Source organism: Ornithorhynchus anatinus, chromosome 8, assembly GCF_004115215.2.
Source record: "Ornithorhynchus anatinus isolate Pmale09 chromosome 8, mOrnAna1.pri.v4, whole genome shotgun sequence".
NCBI lineage: Eukaryota > Metazoa > Chordata > Mammalia > Monotremata > Ornithorhynchidae > Ornithorhynchus > Ornithorhynchus anatinus.
In genome coordinates, this window is record NC_041735.1 from 664,542 (window position 1) to 685,715 (window position 21,174).

Below are 21,174 nucleotides of genomic sequence, written 5' to 3' on the forward strand. Positions count from 1 at the left end.
GGCCGCCATTGCGGCGCTCGGAGCCCCGGGCGGAGGCGGAGGCGGAGGCGGAGGCGGCGGGGGGCCATGGCGGAGACGGACGCGCAGAGGCCCGAGGCGTCCGGGCCCGAGGCCGACGACACCCTGCTGCCGCCGCGCCCGCCCCACGCCGGCCCGGAGGAGCCGCCGAAGGAGGCGTCGCGGGAGGAGCCGGAGCCCGACAAGCCGCAGTCGCTTCCCCGCGGCGGCCGCGGCTCCAACGGCCTGAAAATGTACTACGGCCCGGCCGGGGGGGCGGGGGAGACAGGGGATGAGGACGAGGAGGGGGGCGGGGGGCTGAGGGCCAGGGGCCTGGGGATCCTAGGAGGAGCCCCGCCTGAGGATGGAGGCCTCCGTGTGGGGTGACGAGAGGGGATTGGGGGGCTGAGGAGGAGGGGGGAGGCAGGACTGAGGTGGGCTTGAGGATGAGGGGGACCGAGGGGTTGAGGGCCAGGGCCCTGGGGATCCTAAGTGGAGCCCAGCCTGAGGATGGAGGCCTTGGGGTGAGGATGAGGGGGCCGGGAGGCTGAGGAGGAGGGGACCAGGGGGTCGAGGAGGTAGGACTGAGGAGGCAGGACTGAGGATGGAGGTGGGCTTGAGGATGAGCCCCGAGGTCTGTGGGTTGAGGGCCAGGAGGAGGAGGGCCAGGAGGAGCCCAGCCTGAGGATGGAGGTCTCGGTGTGGGGTGAGGTTAAGGGGGCTGAGGGGGAGTGGGGTGCGAGGAGGAGGACCAGGCAGGATTGAGGACAGAGGTGGGCTTGAGGATGAGGGGGGACTGGGGACCGGGGGCCAAGGCGCTGGGCATCCTGGGAGGAGCCCGACCTGAGGATGAAGGCCTCGGCGTGGGGTGGGGATGAGGGGGCCGGGGGGCTGAGGGGGAGGGCGCCAGGGGTCTGAAGAGGAGGGGGCCGGGGGCTGAGGGGGAGGGGAGGGCTGGGGGGCCTGAGGGGTGAGGGGCTGTGGATGAGGCATCTGGAGGTCCGAGGAGGACGCGGGGCTGAGAGTGGAGGGGTGCTGGGGACTGAAGGGTGAGGAGGGAGCAGGCGGGCAAGAGTGTGGGAACAGGACACCCGGGGGACTGTTGTGCAGGCAGACCCGCTGCCCAGGCCGAGGCTGCCGCCATCCTCCCCGCTGCCCGCCCACCCGCCGGAGCGAGGCTGCCGGCCCGCTGGAGCCATGGGCCCGACTGGACTGGCTTCTCTGGGTGGGGGCTACAGGGAGCCGCCGGGCGACTGGGGCTCCCGCTGGCCTCCCTGCCGAGCTCCAGAGCAGCCCAAAGGGAGGGAATATCCCCAGACTTGGCTCAGCCCCATGGGGGTGAAGCCCACCTGCCGGGTCCTCCTGCCTGCCTGGTAATATACGGTCTCAGGGATCCTTTGCCCCTGCCCCAGCAGGAGCTCTGACTGTGGAGAGGGTGTGTGGCCGGGAGGTCTTCAACTATGCCACCACCATTAAGTGGATGCCTTCTGTGGGCAGGGTACTGGACTGGGCGCATTGGAAGCACACACAAAGATTGAGATGACCCCTTCCCCGCAGGGGCTTACAGTTGCTGACCAAGCACTTCAAAATAATTGCTCATTCCTCCCAGTTCTCCTTAGAATGGCAGGCAGGAAACTACAATAAGCCATAGGCTGAATGGCCCAGGATTCTCCCAAGCACTGAATACAGTGCTCTGCCCACAGTAGACACTCAGTAAATTCTGTCGATTGATTCATCGATCCAGGGTCCCAAAGGAGTAGTTAGCCGATCCAGGGTCCCAAAGCAGTAGTTAGCGTTTGCCTAGGGAGGAAGATAGGCTCATCTTTTCAACTGGAGAAACTGAGGCAGGGGAGGGTAGGTGACTCACCTATGCACATGTACACCATATACACATACACAGTCATTGGTTGAAATTGCAGAACCAGCGTGGCCTGTAGAATACAGGTCTGAGAGTTAGAAGGACATGGCTTGTAATCCTGGCTCTGCCACTTGTCTGCTGAGTGACTTTGGGCAAGTCATTTAATTTCTCTTTGCCTCATTACCTCATCTGTAAAAAATGGGGATTAATACTATGAGCCCCATGTGGGACAAGGACTGAGTCCAACCTGATTAGCTGTACCTACTCCTATGTGCTTAGTACAGTGCCTGGCACACAGTAAGTTCTAAACAAATACTATAAGAAAAAAACCCAAACAACAAAAACTCCAGTTCAAATTATCAGGACTCCCTGGCCGGTGTCCCAGCCAGCCCCGTCTGCCTCCTGCAAACAGCCGTGTCAGGGCGGCACGGTTTCCTGGGCTGCGGGACAGTTGGTTAACTTGTTTGAAACGGGTATTTTCTTGGCGCTAAGTGGAATATCCAATTAGCTTTGGGGCTGTTTTATTTTCAAAAGGAAATTGGAAATAGTTGATTAGTGTTTGAATTTAAAAACACCAAACAAACTCAACAACGCCCTGCAAATGCATTTTGGATCAGGCCAGGTTGGTGTTGAGAGCATCCAGGCATGGAGGGTAATGTCGGGTGCCCCAAACCAGTTGGGAAAGAAAATGCAGGGCAGGGAGAAGGTATATTTTCCATCTCTTTCTCATTTCACCTGCCTGACCCCTTGCTCACACCTTCCTCTCTGCTGCCTGAAACTCCCGGCCCCTTCATGGCTGACAGATAACTTTTCTCTCCATCTTCAAAGGCCTTCCAAAATTGCATCATCATTAAGTCTTCCCCAACTGACCTCATTTCCCCATATTATATTCCCCAGCTCCCAAGTCAGCCCTGTCTTGTCACATAAGCACTCTCAACCCCTGTCAGAGAACTTACCTATATATATGCTCTGTTATTTCCCTTTATCTGTAGTCTGCTTCAGTGTCTTGTCTCCCCGGCTAGATTGTTAAATTCCGTGGAGGCAGGAGTCTTGTCTCTTAATTGTATTCTCCCAGTAGCTTAGTACAGTGGTTTTCCCCACAACAGGTGCTCAGGACTTATTATTGTTGATAGGTTGATTGACTTAAGTTGTTCCTCATCACTATACTGTTGATGTTGAGGGAAGTCCATCACTTTCTTACTGGAGTGGTTTTTTAAATTTGGGTTTCGCTTTAACTTTTCTAATTCATTCATTCAATAGTATTTATTGAGCGGTTATTATGTGCAGAACACTGTACTAAGCACTTGGAATGTACAATTCGGCAACAATAAGATCTAATAAGATCTAGTGCAGCTTGAGTAAAGCTGGGACAATTGTTCCAGCTTTTTAAGGAAAATTTCAGCTGTGAACCAAGCGTGTCTTTTCTTATTTTAACTTTTAATTTAAAAATACTGTATTTAATTTCAGAGTATCGTTTGGCTAGTGCAGTCCCTTAAACCAAAATTTTTCTCATTTGTTGGACAATCTATTCTTTTCATTTCTGTCTTTAAATGTTCTTGCCTCAGCTAGTCATTTTACTAAGTTGAGCTGTGTGACACTTTTAGTCTAGTGTTCCTACCAACACTGCCGGAAAAGTAGCACATCTTTTGCAATGAAAATCGTGACCTGGGAAAAGGTTAAGCTAATGTGTGTGAGGGGAGGGACAGAGAGGGGCAGGAGGCTTCAAGGGGCAGATGGAGAGGAGATGAGGGCTAAATCTTCAGATCCATTCGCCGCACTTCTCAGCAGTGCATGGACTCCTGTAGCAACTGCTTCTTGGGGCCCTCAGGCCCCCCACCCCCATCCCCGGAGCCTCCCAAGAAAGACACCAGTTTCACTGTTACAGGAGTGAGTGCACCCCAATAGCATTGGACATTTTTTCCTGCTTGAAGGTGTTAGCTGACTCACTCTCCTTGGGCTTTTATTTATTTTTTCAGGCAGGGAAACTAGATGCTGCTTAAAATGATGGGTCACTGTTAAGCATGAATTCTTACACCATGGAGAAGATGAGGGTGACCAGATCCAGGCAGGCTGCTTGGCAGTTCTTGGAGGTTGAGCTGGCTGGAGAACAGAAGGGGCGGGGTTTTGGTCCCAGTACAGGCGGGAGCCAGGAGACTCAAGGACAGCCACCAGCTGGAGTTAACGGAGCTAGGAGAGGGGCGGGCAGGGTGATGTGGAATTGCTGTTCCCCACATCTCCGCTTTTGCTGCCCAGGGCGAGGAACCCCTGCTGAAATTTGAGGGTCGTGGGTTCCAATCAATCAATCCTACTTATTGAGCGCGTACTGTACGCAATACTGTGGAGAATTCTGTGAAAACAATATAACATGCAATATAATATGCTAGCTCCATTGCACTGTATTCTCCCAAGCACTTAACACAGTGCTCTGCACTTAGCAAGCCCTTAATAAATTCGACTGATTGATTGACCACTTGGTTGAACGGAGTTGGTAGACTTCTTCCCTGCCCACATTGAGCTTACAATCTAGAGGGGGTGGCAGACATTAATATAAATAAATTAATTATGTACAGACATACCCTTAAGTGCTGTAGGGCTGAGGGAGGTGTGAATTAAGGATGCAAAACTAAGTGCATGGGCAGCCCAGAAGGGAGTGGGAGAAGAGGAAAGAGGGCTTAATGAGGGAAGGCCTATTGTAGGAGATGTGCCTTCAGTAGACGAGATCAAGGTACAGTGAGTAGGTTGGCATTAGAGGACCCAAGTGTGCATGCTAGGTTGTGGTAGGAAAGCAGTGAGGTAAGGAAGGGGGGGGCAAGGTGATTGAGTGCTTTAAAGCTGATGGCAGGGAGAGTTTCTGTTTGATCCTGGAGGTTCTTGAGGGGTAGACAAATGGATTGAACCTCAGTGAAACTATTATTTATCCAGCGGAGATGGGGAAAATGCAGGACATTTGTTCCAGCAATGCCTTGCATGCGCAGAAACTCTGAGTAGGTATGAGAGGAATCTGATTTGGATGCTGCTTTCACGAAATCCATAATGGGTTCTTTAATAGAGGAAGAGTTAGGGGAGTTGGTGAATCTGTGCTAGGTCACTGCGGAGAGAGTCAGGGATGGAGAGGGAAGAGGCAAGGGTATGGGATAGCTTGTGCTGGGCCACTGAGGGAAGAGTTTGGGATGGAGAAGCACTGTGGCCTAGTTGGAAAGAACCCAGGACTGGGAGTCAGAATGGGTTCTAATCCTGGCTTTGCCAACTGCCAGTTGGGCAAGTCACTCAACTTCTTGATGCCTCCGTTTTCTAATCTGTAAAATGGGGATTTGAAACCTGCCTCCCTCATACTGCAGGCTCCTTGTGGGACAGGGACTGTGTCCAGAATGATTAACTTGTGTCTACCCCGGTGCTTAGAACAGTAGTTGGCTCATAGTAAGCACTTGACAAAGGGTGTCAGTCTGTACCTAACAATGAGGATGGCCGTCATGGAGGGCAAGCCCCCGGGTCCTCTGAGGATCTTGGTGCTGCTTTTATGATAGTGGGCATCTTGTGGACAGGGAATATATCTACCAACTCGGTTATATCATACTGTGCCAAGCACTTGGTTCAGTGCTCGGCACACAGTAAGTGCTCAATAAATGCAATTTATTGATTAATAGTGGTATTTGCACTTTTGGAGACAATCCTGAGCTGGCTGGATGTGGGGGCTCATCATCCAGTAAGGGCTTTGCTTATGGTCCTGATTTATGGTATTTATTAGGCATTTGTTCCAAGCTCAGTACTGAGGTAACTTCTAGGGGATCAGATCAGACACAGTCCCTGTCCCACCTGGGGCTCACGGGGTAAAACCAGTCTGGCCTTAAGCATACAGTGGCTTATGCAATAGTGAGTCCGTGATGGGGTAAAAGGTGAAATCTCTCCATGCAAAAACAGAACCTTCTTATAAACCTAGGGAAGCTGAGGAATTGACAAAAGAGGGGAAGAGTGACTTAAAGGAAAAGTCTTCAGGAAGCAAGAAGGCAAATAGATTCCATCCATACTCCAAGGACAAGAACACAAGCTCCGGAGAAAGGAAGGGGCCCAGTCGAAACCGAGTCTTCATCAGCAACATCCCGTACGACATGAAGTGGCAAGCCATCAAAGACCTCATGAGAGAGAAAGGTAGTGGACTCTTCGTTATCCACGCCCACTCATGACCCACATTCCCCAGAGGCTGGGTGGGGGCATGGTGGGGGATGGGAGCGGCATTCTCACTCTTCTGAGCCACCCAGACGGTTGGCAGTTTGAGCACTCGAGTCACTGCTCTCCCTTTCCCTCCCCCCGTGAGACAGCTGCGTTGTAAGGGGACGTGGGTGAGGGTGAGGCACGTGTCGCCTTAGACTGCCAGTTTTCCCCCACCAGAGAACTCTGATGCGATTTGCTTTGTCTCGTTGGCATTTTCTCAATCTCTTCAAAGGGCCACGGCCTTAAGCAGCACCCTTGGGGAGTGAACAGCGGAGGTTGGGTTTGGGGGTTTCTGTTTCCCCTCCGCCCCCCAGAGACTGCTCTGAACATGTTTGGTAGAGCCTGGACCGTGGCCGGACAAGACGTGGTCCCCACAGTTGAGTATTAAAATGGTGTCACACTGGGGCTGTTTTGACCTCCAAACATCCCAGAACAGCTCAGAACCCCTAACCTAACTATATTTGGTGGCCTGAGGGGAGAAATCATTCTAACATGGGATCTTGTCAGAGTTCAGTTACATTTCTGGAAAACTCAAATTCAAAGTCGGCAAAGCTCACCTGATGGAGACAGCTGCTTTTTTTTTTTTTTTTCCACACACGAAACACATTTTGCCTGGGAGTGTCTGTTGTAGGGTGACGTCTCTTTGGTTGTATTCCCCGAATGCCTTTCAGAAAGCAGGTAGCTTGCTGTGACTCCAATTTAGCTTACCATGGAAGTCATTCAGGTAGAAAGTCACCTTAAAACAGCTGTTGTGTGAAGGATGACAAATGTCAAGGTAAATTGCTAATGTCGCTGATGTTAATGTGATAGGTTAAGGGACCATCTGTCCATCTGAATTGGTTCACTAGCTATTTCATTCTGGCCAAAATCTGATCTGTGGTTTGAATTAGGGTCAATAGAGTTGTTAGCTCTTTTAGAAAATGTGGCTGTTGACTATTGCTGAAAATGGCTAAATTCTCTAGCCCCCGATGGACGGCCTGTTGGTCTGGCTGGGCTCCATTCAAGGTGCTGCTCTTCGCACTTGTGCCCAGGGGCCCAGTAAAGCAAGACGCTGGTGTTTAAATGCCTTGTTTCTTGGTATTTTCCTTTTGTATGTCTCATGTAGTTGGTGAGGTTGCATACGTGGAGCTGTTTAAGGATGCTGAAGGACAATCCAGGGTAAGTGCCGTGGGCAGCTGTCTGCTGGAGGCATAAGCGCTCCTCAGCAGCTTTATCTGGTGGAACGAAAACTCGTCCCAGTTTTTGGACAGTAAGTTTCCTTTTTCCTTTACTATGAAAGATGGAGGTTCTGATATTGGCCAGCCTGGACTTCTCCAAAACCCACTAGCTGACTGGAAGAGAGAGGCCTCAGTGGTGCGCAAATGCCCTCCCGCTAAAGAGGGCCTTGACTATCCTAATGCTCTGAACGAGGAAATGTTCCTTTGCCTTTCGCTTTTAATAATGGATTTTGGTTGGGGGCTTGACGTCCTGTTTTCCGGAAAGGATCTTGTAAAAGTCACTGAATTGATTTGATTTCCCAAGGCTGTCGTGCTCAGGGAGCTGGGAGCTTGAAGGTGTGCATTGAGAATGTACGTTGGAAACTTGGCAGCAGAGCCCGAGTAGGTAGTTTGCAGGCCCTTGACCCACTGATGTCCACAAACTGGATCGCTCGGAAACTGCGGTGGAAGGAACTGGTTGGTGGCTGGCTTGATTGCCAACACGGAGGCTTCTGGTGGGGAGAATTTGGTGGGAAGTTCCTGGTTGTTAAGGTGGTAACATGCCCTAGAGGATGCAAACTTTTGGGGCTTCCTTGTCGATGCCTCCATTAAAGTATCCTCATGTGCTGACACTCGCGTGGGTTTATTTCTCTCTCTCTCTTTCTCTCTCTCACACACACACACGGTCAAAATTCCATTCTTCCATTATTATAGATGCAGAGCTTCTGCTTAAAACTGGGTCCCACCACCAAATCTCTGGGCAGCTGATGGTCTAGGAAAGAAAGTCTTCCTAGAAGGGAAGGTCAGCCCACACTGAGCTTTTAAAAGCAATGGTTCTGCATACAGTTGAAAGGGAATTTGCCAGGCACGCACTCTCCCAGGCCTGGGTTTGACCTGCTGCCCTTCTAAGGCGGACGGCTGGGTGTCTCGATTCCCCCCTCGCCTTATTTGCTTGGCATGGTGGCAGCTCCCTGGTTTGGATGCCAAGAGAATCTCACTAGTAATAAGGATCCCAGATTCTCTTTGCGTTTGAATGCTGTGATCACTAATATCAGTAGGCTTGCTGGCGTAAGAGAAATCACAAAACATTTTCGATTGCTTGCAAGTGAACCTGCCCTGCTTTTTCTGGAGGTGAACATATTTGCATTTTGGTGATTCCAAACCATGTTGGGAAGTATCAGAAGCCACAGTCAATTCTGTTTACTGACCTAAAGTTTTTTTGTTTGTTTATTTTGCTTTTCTCTTCTCTTGCATATCTTGGCGGATCTTCATGGATTTAGGGTTGTGGGTAAGACTCCTTTTTTCCATGTAGGACTCCTTTTATGTAGCGAATACAATTTAGCTCCTGTTGCGGTGAGGTGTGGTTACTGACCCAACCTGTCATTGACTTTCTTAAGCGTGGTCGAGTTCAGAGACGGAGAATTTGTAAAGAAAGCGTTGGAAACCATGAACAAATACGACCTTAGTGGAAGACCTCTGAACATCAAAGAGGTGAGGACTTTTATTCTCTGAGTAGTGGTCTCAAAGTGGCAGGTTTGGTCCTGAGTAGGAATCATGCAGCTGTGGATGGATGGATAGAGGGGGAGGGGCTATGGCTCATCCATCAGCTGGAGCCTGCTTCGGCACCTCAGCTGAGAAGCGTCCTACAATTGCACATTTCCACGAGCAGAACTGCTGACTGACTCTCAACCATCTCCAGGACGAATCTCAGGGCGCCATTTGCCGGGGCTTGTGCTGGTGGGTAAATTGTTCAAAATGGCCTTTAGACCAATGAGTCGCATGTGCTGCTTTGGTAAATTTACGTGTTGGGAAAGGGATCTAAAGTCCTTGGGCCAGTCGCTTATCTTCTCTGGGCCTCAGTTTCTTCATCTGTAAAATGGGGATCCAGTACTTGTTCTGTAGATTCCGAGCCCCATGTGGAGACAAGGGCCGTATCCCAACCTGGTTTTTTGTACGTAGCTCAGTGCTTAATATGGTGTTTGGCGTGCAGAAAGTGCTTAACGAATAACCACAATTATTATTGTTAAGCGAAACCGGAAGCACTCTCAGGGTTTCTCAAACAAGACTCATAGGGTTAACATGCTTGGACTCTGGTGCGTTGCCCCCCGGGCCACCCACCCACCCACCTGAGGGCTGTGGGTCCCACTGAGCCTCTGATCTGGTGGAGGCTCTCCGACCCCCACCGGGAAATGGGAGGACCAGATCTCTCCCTGGTGGCGGCTCCCTCTGTGTGGGGCTATGTGGGAGAGAGCTCTTGGAGAAAAATATTCCCCTTTGGAAAGAAGAAATGTTTCCCTAAATATTGGAAAACCAGGGAAAAAAGGTGTTCAGAAGCCCCCTCTCATGCCTAGTAAAAACTAGTGAAATCCTAAACTGTCAAAATGATCTTGAACACAGAAGGAAGAGAAGCAGTGTGACCTAGTGGAAAATGCCTAGGCTTGGAAGTCAGAGGACCTGGATTCTAATCCCAGCTCTGCCACTTGCCTGCCGTGTGACCTTGAGCAAGTCACTTAAACTTCACTGTGCCCCAGTTACCTCATCTGTAAAATGGGGATTAAGACTGAGCCCTGGGTGGGACAGGGATTATGTCCAACCTGATTTATCTCGTATCTACCCCAGCACTTAGAACAGTGCCTGGCACATAATAAGTGCTTAACAAGTACCATAAAAAAAAAGGAATGGTCAAAGGCAGGAAGCCATCAATTATGATGACCTCTCCTCGACCAGCCCTGGGAGGGAACAAGCAGATTGGGTAATGAGGGTAGGGACCAGCCTCTGGTCTGGGGCTGTCAGCCTCTCCCAGCAGCTCTATAGATGTCTTGCCAAGGAGAGACCCTGAGGGCGGGGCCAGGCCATGGTGCCAGGCAGACCGCTGTGTGTTGAACCCAGAGGGCAGGTTGGTGGCTGGCTTCTGCCCTAGTGCATTGAAGGAATCTCCAGGACCTAATGAGTCAGCCAATTAATGGAATTTATTGAGTGCTTACGGTTATAGAGCACTGTACTAAGTGCTTTGTCTGGGGGTACAATACAGTTGGAAGACCTGATCCCTGCCCTTAAAGAGCTTTCAGCCGAGTGGTTTAGGATCCAGAACAGAAGGACTCATTGCTGCCTGAGTGATCTCAGCCCCTCGAGCACCTTTCTCATTCTGCCTCTCCTGTGGCAAAGCAGGGAATATTTTCATGCCCCGGCTGAGGTCTGCCACGGGCCAATTGGAGAGCGTCTCTTACTTGGCCAAACAGTCTCCTGGTGCTGGAGAGGGAATGGGCTGGCCGCCACAGAGCCGTGGAGGCGCCCAAGCACCCGGTGAAGAATCGTACTCTCCGGGTGTGTCATTCATTTTCCTGGGCCAGGGCCTATTCCTTGCTCGAGGCAGAGTCTCCCAAGAGGCCCCTACATGGCCTGCCTCGCCGGCGTGGCACATGGGGGCACAGCTAAGTGAGCGTTGGTTGTCTGCACCCCTTTCCCGATGAAGCGGGCCAGCCCACTGCTTGACTGGCCGGGAACTGGTTCCTCCAGGAAACATAACTAGCCCTCTGGCCGCCTTCCTGGCGGATTTTTATCCTGGTGGAAAATCGCACAGTTGAGCTGTGATTGTTGCTTCAGACAGTGCACTCCACCAGCCTCGCAGATCAACACAGAGCAGAGAGACTCATGCATTTCTCACTGCCTCCCCCTGTTTCAGGATATACGGACCTGAGATCCAGCTGGAAAAAAAGTCCATTTCTCTGGGTCTCCCGGCTTGCCCTCTGGCCTTTGTGCCCCTGGCCCATGGGCCCCAATGTGGCTGCAGAGAACCTCATGGCTGACCTAGCATCAGCATTCCCTGGGAGTCCTGGTTTGTCTGTTGGGGCCAAGTTCAATTTGTGCCCTGGATAACCTGTCTTCAGTTCTTTAGAGATCAAATAGGAATTCTGTAGTTTTCTCTCACATACACCTTCCTTGCATATCTTTGAGGTGGTCTGTGCTTTGGGGAAGAACTCCTCCCTGGTTGGGCCCCTGGGCAATGCAGCAGTCCCATGGTTTGCTGGAGAAGTTCTCTGGGGAAGATCTACAAATCCCCAGAGAAACTCTTCTTCCCTCCCGTCATGGAGGTCCCCAGGAGGGTGATCCCCAAAAGTGTGACCACCCCCAGGGAGTGCAGTCCCCGAAAGAGCAATGCCCCGAGAATATGATCCCTGGGAGTGTGGTCCCTGGGAATGCAGACCCCAGAGGTGCAGTCCCTGAAAGTGCTATTCTTGGGTTTGCAGTCCCCGGGAGGCGGTCCCCCAGGAGTGTGGTCCCCAGGAGTGTGCTGATTGTGCACAGGATTTTTTGCCTGCAAACATGACCCCATTCATAGCTCCCTCCAGGGCGTTGGGTGCCTAGCTTGTGGCTGGCATTGATGCCGGATCTTTCGAGGACCCACTGATGCAAATATTTTGTATTTCCAGCTTAGGTGTGACCCACCTTTGCTCCGGGGCCAAAATGTCCCGCCAGAGAGCATCCATCCTGGAAGTGCTTACTTGTCAAATGAATTAACTCTGCCTCTGCCCTCCCCTCCCTTGGTGAGGTGGGGCCAAGTCCATATAGGGATTTCAGCAAACAGGTGCTGTGTGGGTTTAGGTGATCCCCTGGAAGCTCCCAGGAATTCCAGATCATGTCACACTATTTCCTAGTGGACATCGGACTTTTGCCCCTACTTGTCCCCCTTCCATTAGAGGTCGAGATACCTCTGATCATGTCGTCATTCAGATGCTTTCTCTCCTTTTGGCTGGCTGACCCTGTCTCACAAGCCTGAGCATTCTGAGGCTCTGAGCTCAGGATGGCTTGCTATCCACTGCTCCAAGAGAACAATTTGAGTCCTTGAAAGCTTGTCAATATGTTTCAGAAACACTCGATCAAAGGGTGAGTTGAATGCGACTTTCTCCTCTGCGCAGCCCAAGAGGGTCTGGTGTAAATGCTGAATCACTCTCACCTCTGCTGCCCATCATAGCCCTTAGTGTGGGTCCTTGCCCACCCCATCATGGCCCAGGGCACTCTTCACAGGCCAGTGCCTTCTAAGTATTCCTGGCTTCCTTGCCTAGGGAGGTGCCTTTAGGAAAGTAAAACTCTCGGGCAAGCAACAAGGGCCTGGTAAGTGCTTAGTACAGTGCTTTGCACACAGTAAGTGCTCAATAAATATGATTGGATGAATGGGAATCAGAGGACCTTGGTTCTAATCCTGCCTCTGCCACTTGCTGTGTGACCTTGGGCAAGTCACTTAACTTCTCTGTGCCTCAGTTCCCTCATCTGTAGTTTGGGGATTCAATAACTGTTCCCTCTTCTACTTACAATGTGAACCCCATGTGGGACCTGATGACCTCGTTTTTACCCCAGTGCTTAGTACAGTGTTTGGAATATAGTAAGCCCATAACAAATGCCAGTTATTATTATTACAACTCGGGACTTTGTTGCCCATCTGCCCATGGGAAGGGTGGCTGGGAGCTTGATCGTTAACCTTTAAGCATATGTCCCTTTTTAAAAAAACATTTTGTTGTTGATTTTTTTAGTTTCTTTTTTTTCTCCCATAAGATTAATTTTGAAATTTGAATTGTGAACCAGATACTAGATTTGGGACACCCTTAGAACTGCCCCTTTCTCCTCCTGTTTTTCTAGACAACTGGAATGGGTGGGGTAGGGTTCCTTCTGCTCAACCTGGAATGCTGGGGTTGGGGAAGGCATTGAAGGCAATGAATTTGTGGATAGTGATGGACCCCCAGGTACACTTGGGGACAAATCACTGTAGTTGGTGTTTTGGAATGAGTGGGCTCCTCAGGTAAGTCAACAGGTGTGGGGTGGGGGGATGACTTGTGGGGGCACTGATGGTTGGGTGCAGGAGGGTGGCTCTCCATTCAAAGAGATCAGTCTGGAGGCAAAGCAGATTTCAAGTGTTTCAAGTGGTTTTAGTGATTGACAAAAGTTCCAAACAGTTGTCCCTGGAGATTAGGATGTGTGCTTGGTCCCCCAGCAGCTTACACCCACATCCGTGGCCGAGAGAGAGAACCAGACGCCACCTGCCAAGGTCACTCGTACCGGGCCGGCGAGACGGCTCCCTACTGGGGCCAGTCATGTGTGTGTATGTGTTAGCTGTTGTAGCCCTTGAAGTTGTTGCTGTACTTCCGTTAGCCGCGCACTTACTCATAGGCTGGTGTCTCGTCTTCAATGTGTGTTGTAGGACCCCGATGGCGAGAATGCTCGCAGGGCACTGCATCGCCCAGGAGGACCTCTTCCGGCCGGACACGGCCCCGAAATGGGACCGGGGCTGACAAGTTTGCCACCTTCCATTCTCAATAATCCAAACGTTCCTCTTGAGGTGCTCAGTAACTTGCAGGCTGGTAGACTTGGGTCCACAGTTTTTGTGGCTAACGTAAGTTTCAGCTTCAGTCTTCAATTCTGTCATTTGGCTTGTTTGTGTAATTTCTTGTTGAGCCGGGACTGTTACCCCAACCAACGTGCTGGCCGTTGGTGCAAGAGCACGCTGGGGGACTTAGTGTAAACGGAAAGAAAATAGTAGCCGTCTTCCACCTCGGCTCCAAATCCTACTCTCAAATCAATACGCTGACCGACTTTGGGTTTGGGAGTTTTCAGAGAGAATTGGGGCCAGCACTTTCCTGGCTCTTGAAATTCACTACTTCTGTGTCGGTGTGTTGGTAAACGGGTTTCTGTTTGGTAGTTTTGCAGTCTGGTCTGTGAATTAAATTTCCCTCTGGCTGTTCGCCCGACACCCATGGCCCACTTAACAGACGCTGACGAAATGACTAGTTCTCTTGGGGTTGGAATCAGAATAACTGGCAGTAAAAGTAGCTGGGCCAGTAACTCTCTGCTGCCCTTCCCTCTCCGCCTCCCCAGAGGAATAACGGGCAGGACCATTTTGAGCCAAAGTGAGCCTGATGGGCATCGAAATCTCCGTCCCAAAGGGGGTTTGGTGCGGAGAGGTGGGTAGAAGCAGTGAGAGAACCCACCTCTCCAGGGCTTTCCAGGCTGAGATTGTGAGTACTGCAGATAAGCTTCTGCACCGGGATGGCTTCTGGCAGTTGGGACTTGAGTAGAGATATTCTGGGCTGGGTCTGTGGGGGGAGATTTGGGCATCCGTAATCATCAGTGGTATTTATTGAGCACTTACTGTGTGCAGAGCACTGTATTAAATGCTTGGGAGAGTACAGCCCAGCAGAGTTGGCAGACACGTTCCCTGCCCATAAGGAGCTTGCAGTCTAGAGGTAGTAATGTGATGTGACTCTCATTTTGTGTCAAGCTGGACTTCAAAGTTGGCTGGAAGAAGCTAAAGGAGGTGTTCAGCATAGCTGGCTCAGTAAAGCGGGCAGATGTTAAAGAAGACAAAGATGGCAAGAGCAGAGGAATGGGGACAGTCACTTTTGAACAAGCAATTGAAGCTGTGCAAGCAATCTGTATCCTAACTCTCCTGTGGGCATGACTTCCAGTGTGAGTGAAGGACCCAGGCCCAGAGCTTTTCCAGCCAGGCAAGGGCAGGGCAGGGCCCAGTTTCAGCTTGGGCTGGTGGTGCATGGGGGGTGGACCGCTGCCCAGGGGCCCAGAGGGCTTTTGCTCTAGACCTGGTTTCGTGGTAGGCGAGGCCGGGGTTCTCCAGGTCAGGCAGGTCTTTGCCACGTCCAGATACTGAAGTCACTCCTGAAACTTAAATGGGTTATTGGGCACAGCTGTGGGGAGTGAGCATTTCCAGTGACAGATGCAAGGACATAGACTGTCCATTTGAAGCCCCCAGCAGTTCGGGCTTGTGAGCACCACCTCAGTGTGCACCATGAAGAGTGCTCCGAGCAGCCATCGTCTCCCTATGCCGCCCTCTGGAAGCAGGAAGGTCTGGGTGGGTGGGGAGAGGGAGGGGTGAAGTGCAGGGTTTACTCTGCATGCTTAATTCGGCTTGGAGCTTGGGAGCACCGCAAGATGCTTTGATTTGGTTTTCCTTGACTGAACCCTCAGCTATGTTCAATGGACAATTTTTATTTGATAGACCCATGCATGTGAAAATGGTGAGTCCCCAACCCTCGGACGAGTCATCGTCTCCTCTGGGGTGGGCGACGGGGCGGAGTGGGGCGGGGTGAAGACCACCAGTAGGAGTTAACCTTGCCGTTCCCTCGTTTGGCTGCTAGGACGACAAGTCGGTGCCTCATGATGACTACCGCTCGCATGACTCTAAGACTCCGCAGTTACCCCGTGAGTAGGAGCTCTGCCGCTTTTCTTTATTTTGTGATTAACTTTTGCCCTGCATGTTTGCCGAAGCATCTTCTCAGCTCACTAAGTCCCAGGCCCCCTGCTTTTCTCCCAGCCTTGGTGTCTGCTGACCTCCCTGGGTAGCCCATTTTTGCATGGTTGGATTGCATAGGCCACCCTCACCTGGAGACAAATCGACTTAAGACTTTAAACTTAAAAGCCGTTTCAGCTTTTCAGTACACCAGTCCCATTGACCTAGACCGGGTAAAGCCTCTTTTATGGTGCTGGTGCTGGGGTCTCTGGTGAGGGGGTGAAGGGGTCAGGGGGCGGGCAGTGGTAGCAGATGGCACACAAGAACTGCAGGGAAATGGGGGGACAATTCTAAAAGCTGTGCTGATGGAGAGAAGAGGGAGGTGGACAGTGTGGGAGAGGCAGGGAGACAGGGAGGGTGGGGGTTGCCCGATCTCCCAGCAGAGACTTCAGGACAGGTTGATGTGTTGACGCGTCCATCCCCCTGCCTGTGGACCGGCAGCAGGCTCCCCAGTCTGGGACGTCTCTGGTTCAGTTAAGCTGTCTTCATGGAGGCAGGTGACTCCTAGGAAGCATCCTCGAGCCCACCATTCTGACTGGGTAATCCTAAGGAACCCAGCTTCACTTCTGGCACCAAACCTCCAGCCCCCAACACTGCTCTCACTCTCAGCGTCTCGAACTGACACCATTTCCGGGGGCTGAATGGGTCGGAAGGGCAAGGGCAAAGGCAGATCCATCCCTCATTCCAAGGGCTTTTGAAAGGGAAGGGCCCCAAGATGAACGTGGCTAACCGTGGCTGGGGCAACAGATGAGACAACATGCTGGGGCTGCTGCAGGTCTTCTGCTGGATGTTGTCCATTTATCTTTATGGTTCTAGCCATCATCCTCCAGTTTTTCTGCCTGGAGCGCCCTTAGAAGCTGGAGTCATTCCCGCTGTTAGACACTAGGAAGGCCAGGTATGTGAGGGGAGGTTCCAACCCAAGACTAAGGGCTGAGGCCAGGCCAAAGGGAGGCATAGCACTCAGCTTGGAGAAAGAGGCTTGGTCTACATCCCCTGTCTAGGCAGGCTATGGTGTGCAGGGCAGTGTGCCCTTTCTGAGCTGGCACATCTGGAAGTGCACCGCTCCTAATTTGAGCCTCTGATGTTAGCCGCCAGGTGCTGCCTGAGGCCGTGGTGCAGCCTTGTTTCCCTTGTGCCATCTCGAAGTGCTCGCTCGTGCCAAGCACTGAACGAAACACGAACCAGTGACAGGCGGCCGTGTGTTTGTAGGTGGACTGGGCGGCATTGGCATGGGCCTTGGGCCCGGAGGACAGCCCATCAGTGCCAGCCAGTTGAGCCTGGGCAGCGGTGGAATGGGGAGCGTCGGGCCCACAGGTGAGGATTCTCCTTCGACTGTGTGAGTCTGACCGTCGGCTCTGCGCACGTGCTCTGTCTGCCAGGGTGGCTCCCGAGGCCCGTCCCCTCCTGGCCGCGAGAGTCCCGTCTGCTCGGGGTGGGGCGGCACAAACAGGTGAGCCAAGCCGTGAGAGGACCAGAGGCGGGTGAGGGTGGGGAAGGGAGCTGGGCCAGGTCAGTCTTTGGCCCCTGGAAAGCACTGCCACATTTTCCCCCCCGCCCCCCACCCAGCTGGTGCCTTCCCAGGTGCCCCTCGCTCATTTGCCGAGGTGACCGACAGACTTCCAGGTGGCCCGGTCCCCCTTGGGGTGCAGGACTCTGGACTGAGCACTTGGGGAGTTCAGAACAAGCAAGTGCCACATCCCCTTCCCATGAGGAGCTTCCACACTAAGAGGGGAAACAGGCATGAGAGCAGGGAGTGGGTCAGACAAGTGGGCCCCCAGTCTTCCCAGCATTGCCTCCCCTTCCAGCTGTCCGGCGGAGGAGAAAGCTTCATCTCCCAGGACCTAAAATGTGTTCTCTCTTTGGTTTGAGGACTGGGAATGGACGGGCCGGGATTTGGAGGAATGACTAGAATGGGAGGAGGAGGTACGTATGGCTTAGGCCAGTCACTACCGGGGTGGAAGGTCGGAGGAAAGTGGGGCAGCCGTGCAGAAAAATGGAAAAAGAAACCAGCTCACCAGTTTCCTGTCTGTCTGAGGCCCTTGGTTTCCAGGGCTTGCCAGTGGTCCTGGGGAGAAGAGAGGTGGCTTGGGCCCCGAAACGGGGGGTGGTGGGGGTGGGGGCCTGGCAGAGGTGGCGGGTCCCAGAGAATGGGGAGGTGTCGTGGTCCCAGAGAGGAGCTTCCTATTGTCTATGGGCCTCTGTTTCCTCTTCTGGAACACGGAGACAGTGATGAGACTCAGTGAGACCCTTGAGGTGAGACTCAGGCATTGGAGTCATCAGGAAGCCCAGGCAGAGTCCAGGTATTGATGCTGGTGCTGGGGATGAAGGTGAATCGGGCAGGCTGGGGAGCAGTGTCGGGATGACCCATAGTAGCTTCTGTCTTTCCTAGGGCAGGCAGGGATAGCCCAAGGGGATGCCCTGAGACCTGGTCCCTGGAAGGGGGGGTGGCCCTGCCTTCAACCCCACCCGGGCTCCCCTGGGTCTTGGTTCCTGGAAGGAGGGGAACCTCGTCACTCATGCCTGCCCCTGGAGTTTTAAACCTCACTCTTGTTTGTCAGGAGTCAGTAGTTTTGGAATAGAAGCCACAAACAGCATGGGCGGATTTGGGGGTGCAGGCGTTGGCCGGATGGGAGGTAGGTCAAGCTTGGCTTGGTGTGGGGAGGGGGTGGCCAGGGAGCTGTTGCCTTCCTTCCTTCTCCTGAACCTCTCCCCCATCCTGCAGGGATGAGCTCCCTAGACGACTTCCGAGGGAGCGGACTGAGCAGCGGGCTGGGCCCGGGCCCGGGTCTGGCAGCCATGGGAGCAGGCGTGGGCAGCAGTGGTGGTGAGTCGGACGAATGGATCTGTTTGTCCCTTTCTGGTCGGTTTGGCTTTCCCTGGAGGAAAGTGTGTGTGTGTGTGTGTGTGTGTGTGTGTGTGTGTGTGTGTGTGTGTGTGTGAATGTGTTTCCAGGTGTGATATGCGAATGGCTATGAGGTTGCCAGCAGCCTGGCAGCGGCCTGTCAGTCTCACTGATGTCCATCTCTGACCATTCTTCCCAGACCTTTACCGCAGTGGGCTGGGTGGCAGCATGGACAGAGACTTTGGCCGGGGTGAGATCAGCATGAGCCGCAGCTTCGGAGATGCCTTTGGAAGAGTGGATGAGCCAATGCCTCGACGTTTCTCTCCAGGCAAGCAGGGGGCTCAGGACTCCTCCTCCTCTTGAAGGCCAAGCACCAAGCATCCAGGGAATTCTTGAGGGTTTTCCGATCCGGGGCCTGGCTCCTTGGGGCTAGCTCTTGGCTTGTGAGGCCCACTGGGCCCAGACAGATGAACTTGGTGGCACACGGAAGGGAGGCTAGCCAGCTCAGTGGCCCAGCCGGAACCCTGTCCTAAAGGCTGGTGAAATATTCACCTGGGGACTGTCCTGAGGGTGGTCTTTGACATGACCTCAAACAGCACCCGAGCCTGAGGTGGCATGACGGAGGGAGAAATGGCACAGGGGCAGTGGGAGCATCTGGCAAAGGGCCTAAGATTCTTGCCTGCCAGGTCTTAGCATGGTTCTTGGTAGATGGTGGGTGCTGAACTAGGCCCCTCACTGACATCCAGGCAAGTGATGGACAGAGAGTTGCATGTGCTACTGTTGGGGAGGGGGTGGGTGAGTGCACTTTGCAGGGCGATGGGTTTCTGCTGAAATTGGGGTGAACCTGCCCTTGTTAGGCTCCTGAGTTCATGTGAAGGAAAGCCTGGCTCAGTCAATCATTCGATCAATGGTATTTATTAAGTGCCTACTGTGTGCAGACACTGCACTAAGCCCTTGGGAGAGGACAGTACAGTAGAATTGGTAGATTCGACCCCTGCCCACAGGGAAGTTATAGTCTCCCTCGTCCTCACCCAGATCCCTTTGGCCTGCTGAGATGGACCCAGACTGGCATCAGGAGAAGAGAAGGAAGCTCCTAAGCTGTCCTTCTATTCATCTCCTTTGGTCCCACTGGACATGGTGGAGGGGAGAAATCCCCTTCCCTCACTGTGGCTAGGGGGTGACTTTTCACATCCAGCCCTGAGGGCAGATGACAGAAGGAAAATGGCCCCAAAGCTTTAGCCATGAGAGAGAGAGAGTGGGAATGTGTTGGCATTCACGTATCATGGAAGGGACTCATGGGTGCGGTGGGGGTGGAGTCCTCCACGAAAGTCAGTGCTGTGGGGAGCTGCCTGCCCGCTGCTTAGCCGGATGCACGCGGAGGCTCCGTGAACTTGTCCCAAGGACCAATTCTGCAGCACTTTTCTGGAGCACCACTTGGCGGTGTAGTCGACGTAGTAATGTAGTGCTCTGCTCTTGTTCCCTCTCGCCCTATCACCTCTCTCTATGTGTCTGTCTCTACTCCTTCTCCCATCTGGCAATGAAGGCACTGGGATGAGTGGGCTGAGCAGCACCAGTGGAAGTCTGGGCCTGGAGCGGATGGGCAGCGTACCAGAGCGGTTGGGCCCTGGCCCGGGGCTGGGCCCTGGCCCGGGGCTGGGCCCAGTCCTGGAGAGAAGCGGTGACATGGAGCGTGGATTCCCCTGGGGCCCAGTGGGAAGCGGGATGCGTGACCGAGTGAGCGCCAAAGGCCACCAGATATTTGTGCGCAACGTAAGCAAATCCCCACCAAACAGATCCCAGCTGTGGCCCCGGGAGCTCCTGCCGAATCTGACCTCCACCTGCCTCTTCTCCTTCTAGCTTCCCTTCGACCTGACCTGGCAGAAACTGAAAGAGAAATTCAGTCAGTGTGGTAAGTGAGGGCGCGGGGGGGAGAGAGAGGGAGAGAGAAAAAATGTGTGCGCGCGCGCGTGTGTGTGTATTGCGGGAGCACCCAGGACACTCACCCGGCATGAAGGATTTCCACCCTAGAACTCAGGAGAATTTTAATGGGGAGTGAATTTTTTTGGCTGTCAGCTGGTGCTGGTGGTCTCTCCCTGTTCCTTTCCATTCTTTTTGTGACTCACTGCAAACCCACAGCTCAGAGTGGCATTCTCTGGACCTGTTGGGAAACCCAGTTGGAGGATAAACCCCATGCACTCACTCTCAAACTGGGTGGGCTAATAGCAAAATGGCCCAACGTACCCGTAGCCGCGTGAGAGTGCGGTGTCCTTTGCAGAGGTGCTCTGGGTGCCCACATAGCCTGCTCGTATATCAGCACTGGCTGAGCACCGGAGGCGCTTTGCACCAAGCATCGGGGAACACGTCAGCCCTGCCTTCAAAGAGCTTCTGCTTCAGAGGGTCAGGCCAGCAGGCCCAGATCAGGTCCATCCAGTGGGAATCCAGTGGGAACAGGGGCACAACTGATCCCAGCAAGGGCTAAATATAGAGAAATGAACAACCACGAGAAATGGAACGACCACCTGGCCCCCATACAAATCCCCCTCTGAGCATGAGGCAGTGGCTCATCTCAGCAGAGAGTTTCCCAGATGAGACCCAGGGCAGCCAGGCAGAGGGACCTGAGGGCTGGGGGTGAGGCTGGGCGGTCAGAGGCACCCAGCTGTTGAGGAAGCTGAGCCAAGCCAGCTAGGTTCAAGCCGGGGAGGTGTCAGTCTGCCTTGGGAGGAAAGGCAACTCCTGCCGAGTGTTTTGGCAGAGGGAGCGCTTTGGTTGCAGAAGA

The 21,174-nt window shown here is 53.1% G+C and overlaps 1 protein-coding gene across 3 annotated transcripts in view; it reads left to right on the forward strand.

Moving 5' to 3' along the window:
- The window catches only part of MYEF2 (myelin expression factor 2), a 26,388-nt gene continuing 5,214 nt past the window's right edge, over positions 1-21,174 (forward strand). Inside the window, exons 1-16 of one of the 3 annotated variants that reach the window (XM_029070401.2) lie at positions 3-251; positions 5,793-6,001; positions 7,170-7,222; positions 8,541-8,548; positions 8,658-8,751; positions 13,454-13,645; positions 14,531-14,684; positions 15,235-15,284; positions 15,405-15,468; positions 16,766-16,870; positions 17,426-17,479; positions 18,115-18,189; positions 18,279-18,380; positions 18,598-18,726; positions 19,942-20,168; positions 20,256-20,307. In XM_029070401.2, the coding sequence (XP_028926234.1) occupies positions 67-251; positions 5,793-6,001; positions 7,170-7,222; positions 8,541-8,548; positions 8,658-8,751; positions 13,454-13,645; positions 14,531-14,684; positions 15,235-15,284; positions 15,405-15,468; positions 16,766-16,870; positions 17,426-17,479; positions 18,115-18,189; positions 18,279-18,380; positions 18,598-18,726; positions 19,942-20,168; positions 20,256-20,307 (1,753 nt within the window). In that variant the 5' untranslated portion in view covers positions 3-66. Of the gene's footprint in view, positions 252-5,792; positions 6,002-7,169; positions 7,223-8,540; positions 8,549-8,657; positions 8,752-13,453; positions 13,646-14,530; positions 14,685-15,234; positions 15,285-15,404; positions 15,469-16,765; positions 16,871-17,425; positions 17,480-18,114; positions 18,190-18,278; positions 18,381-18,597; positions 18,727-19,941; positions 20,169-20,255; positions 20,308-21,174 lie in introns of all 3 variants that reach the window. The other 2 variants (XM_029070402.2, XM_029070403.2) reach the window with 2 other exon arrangements.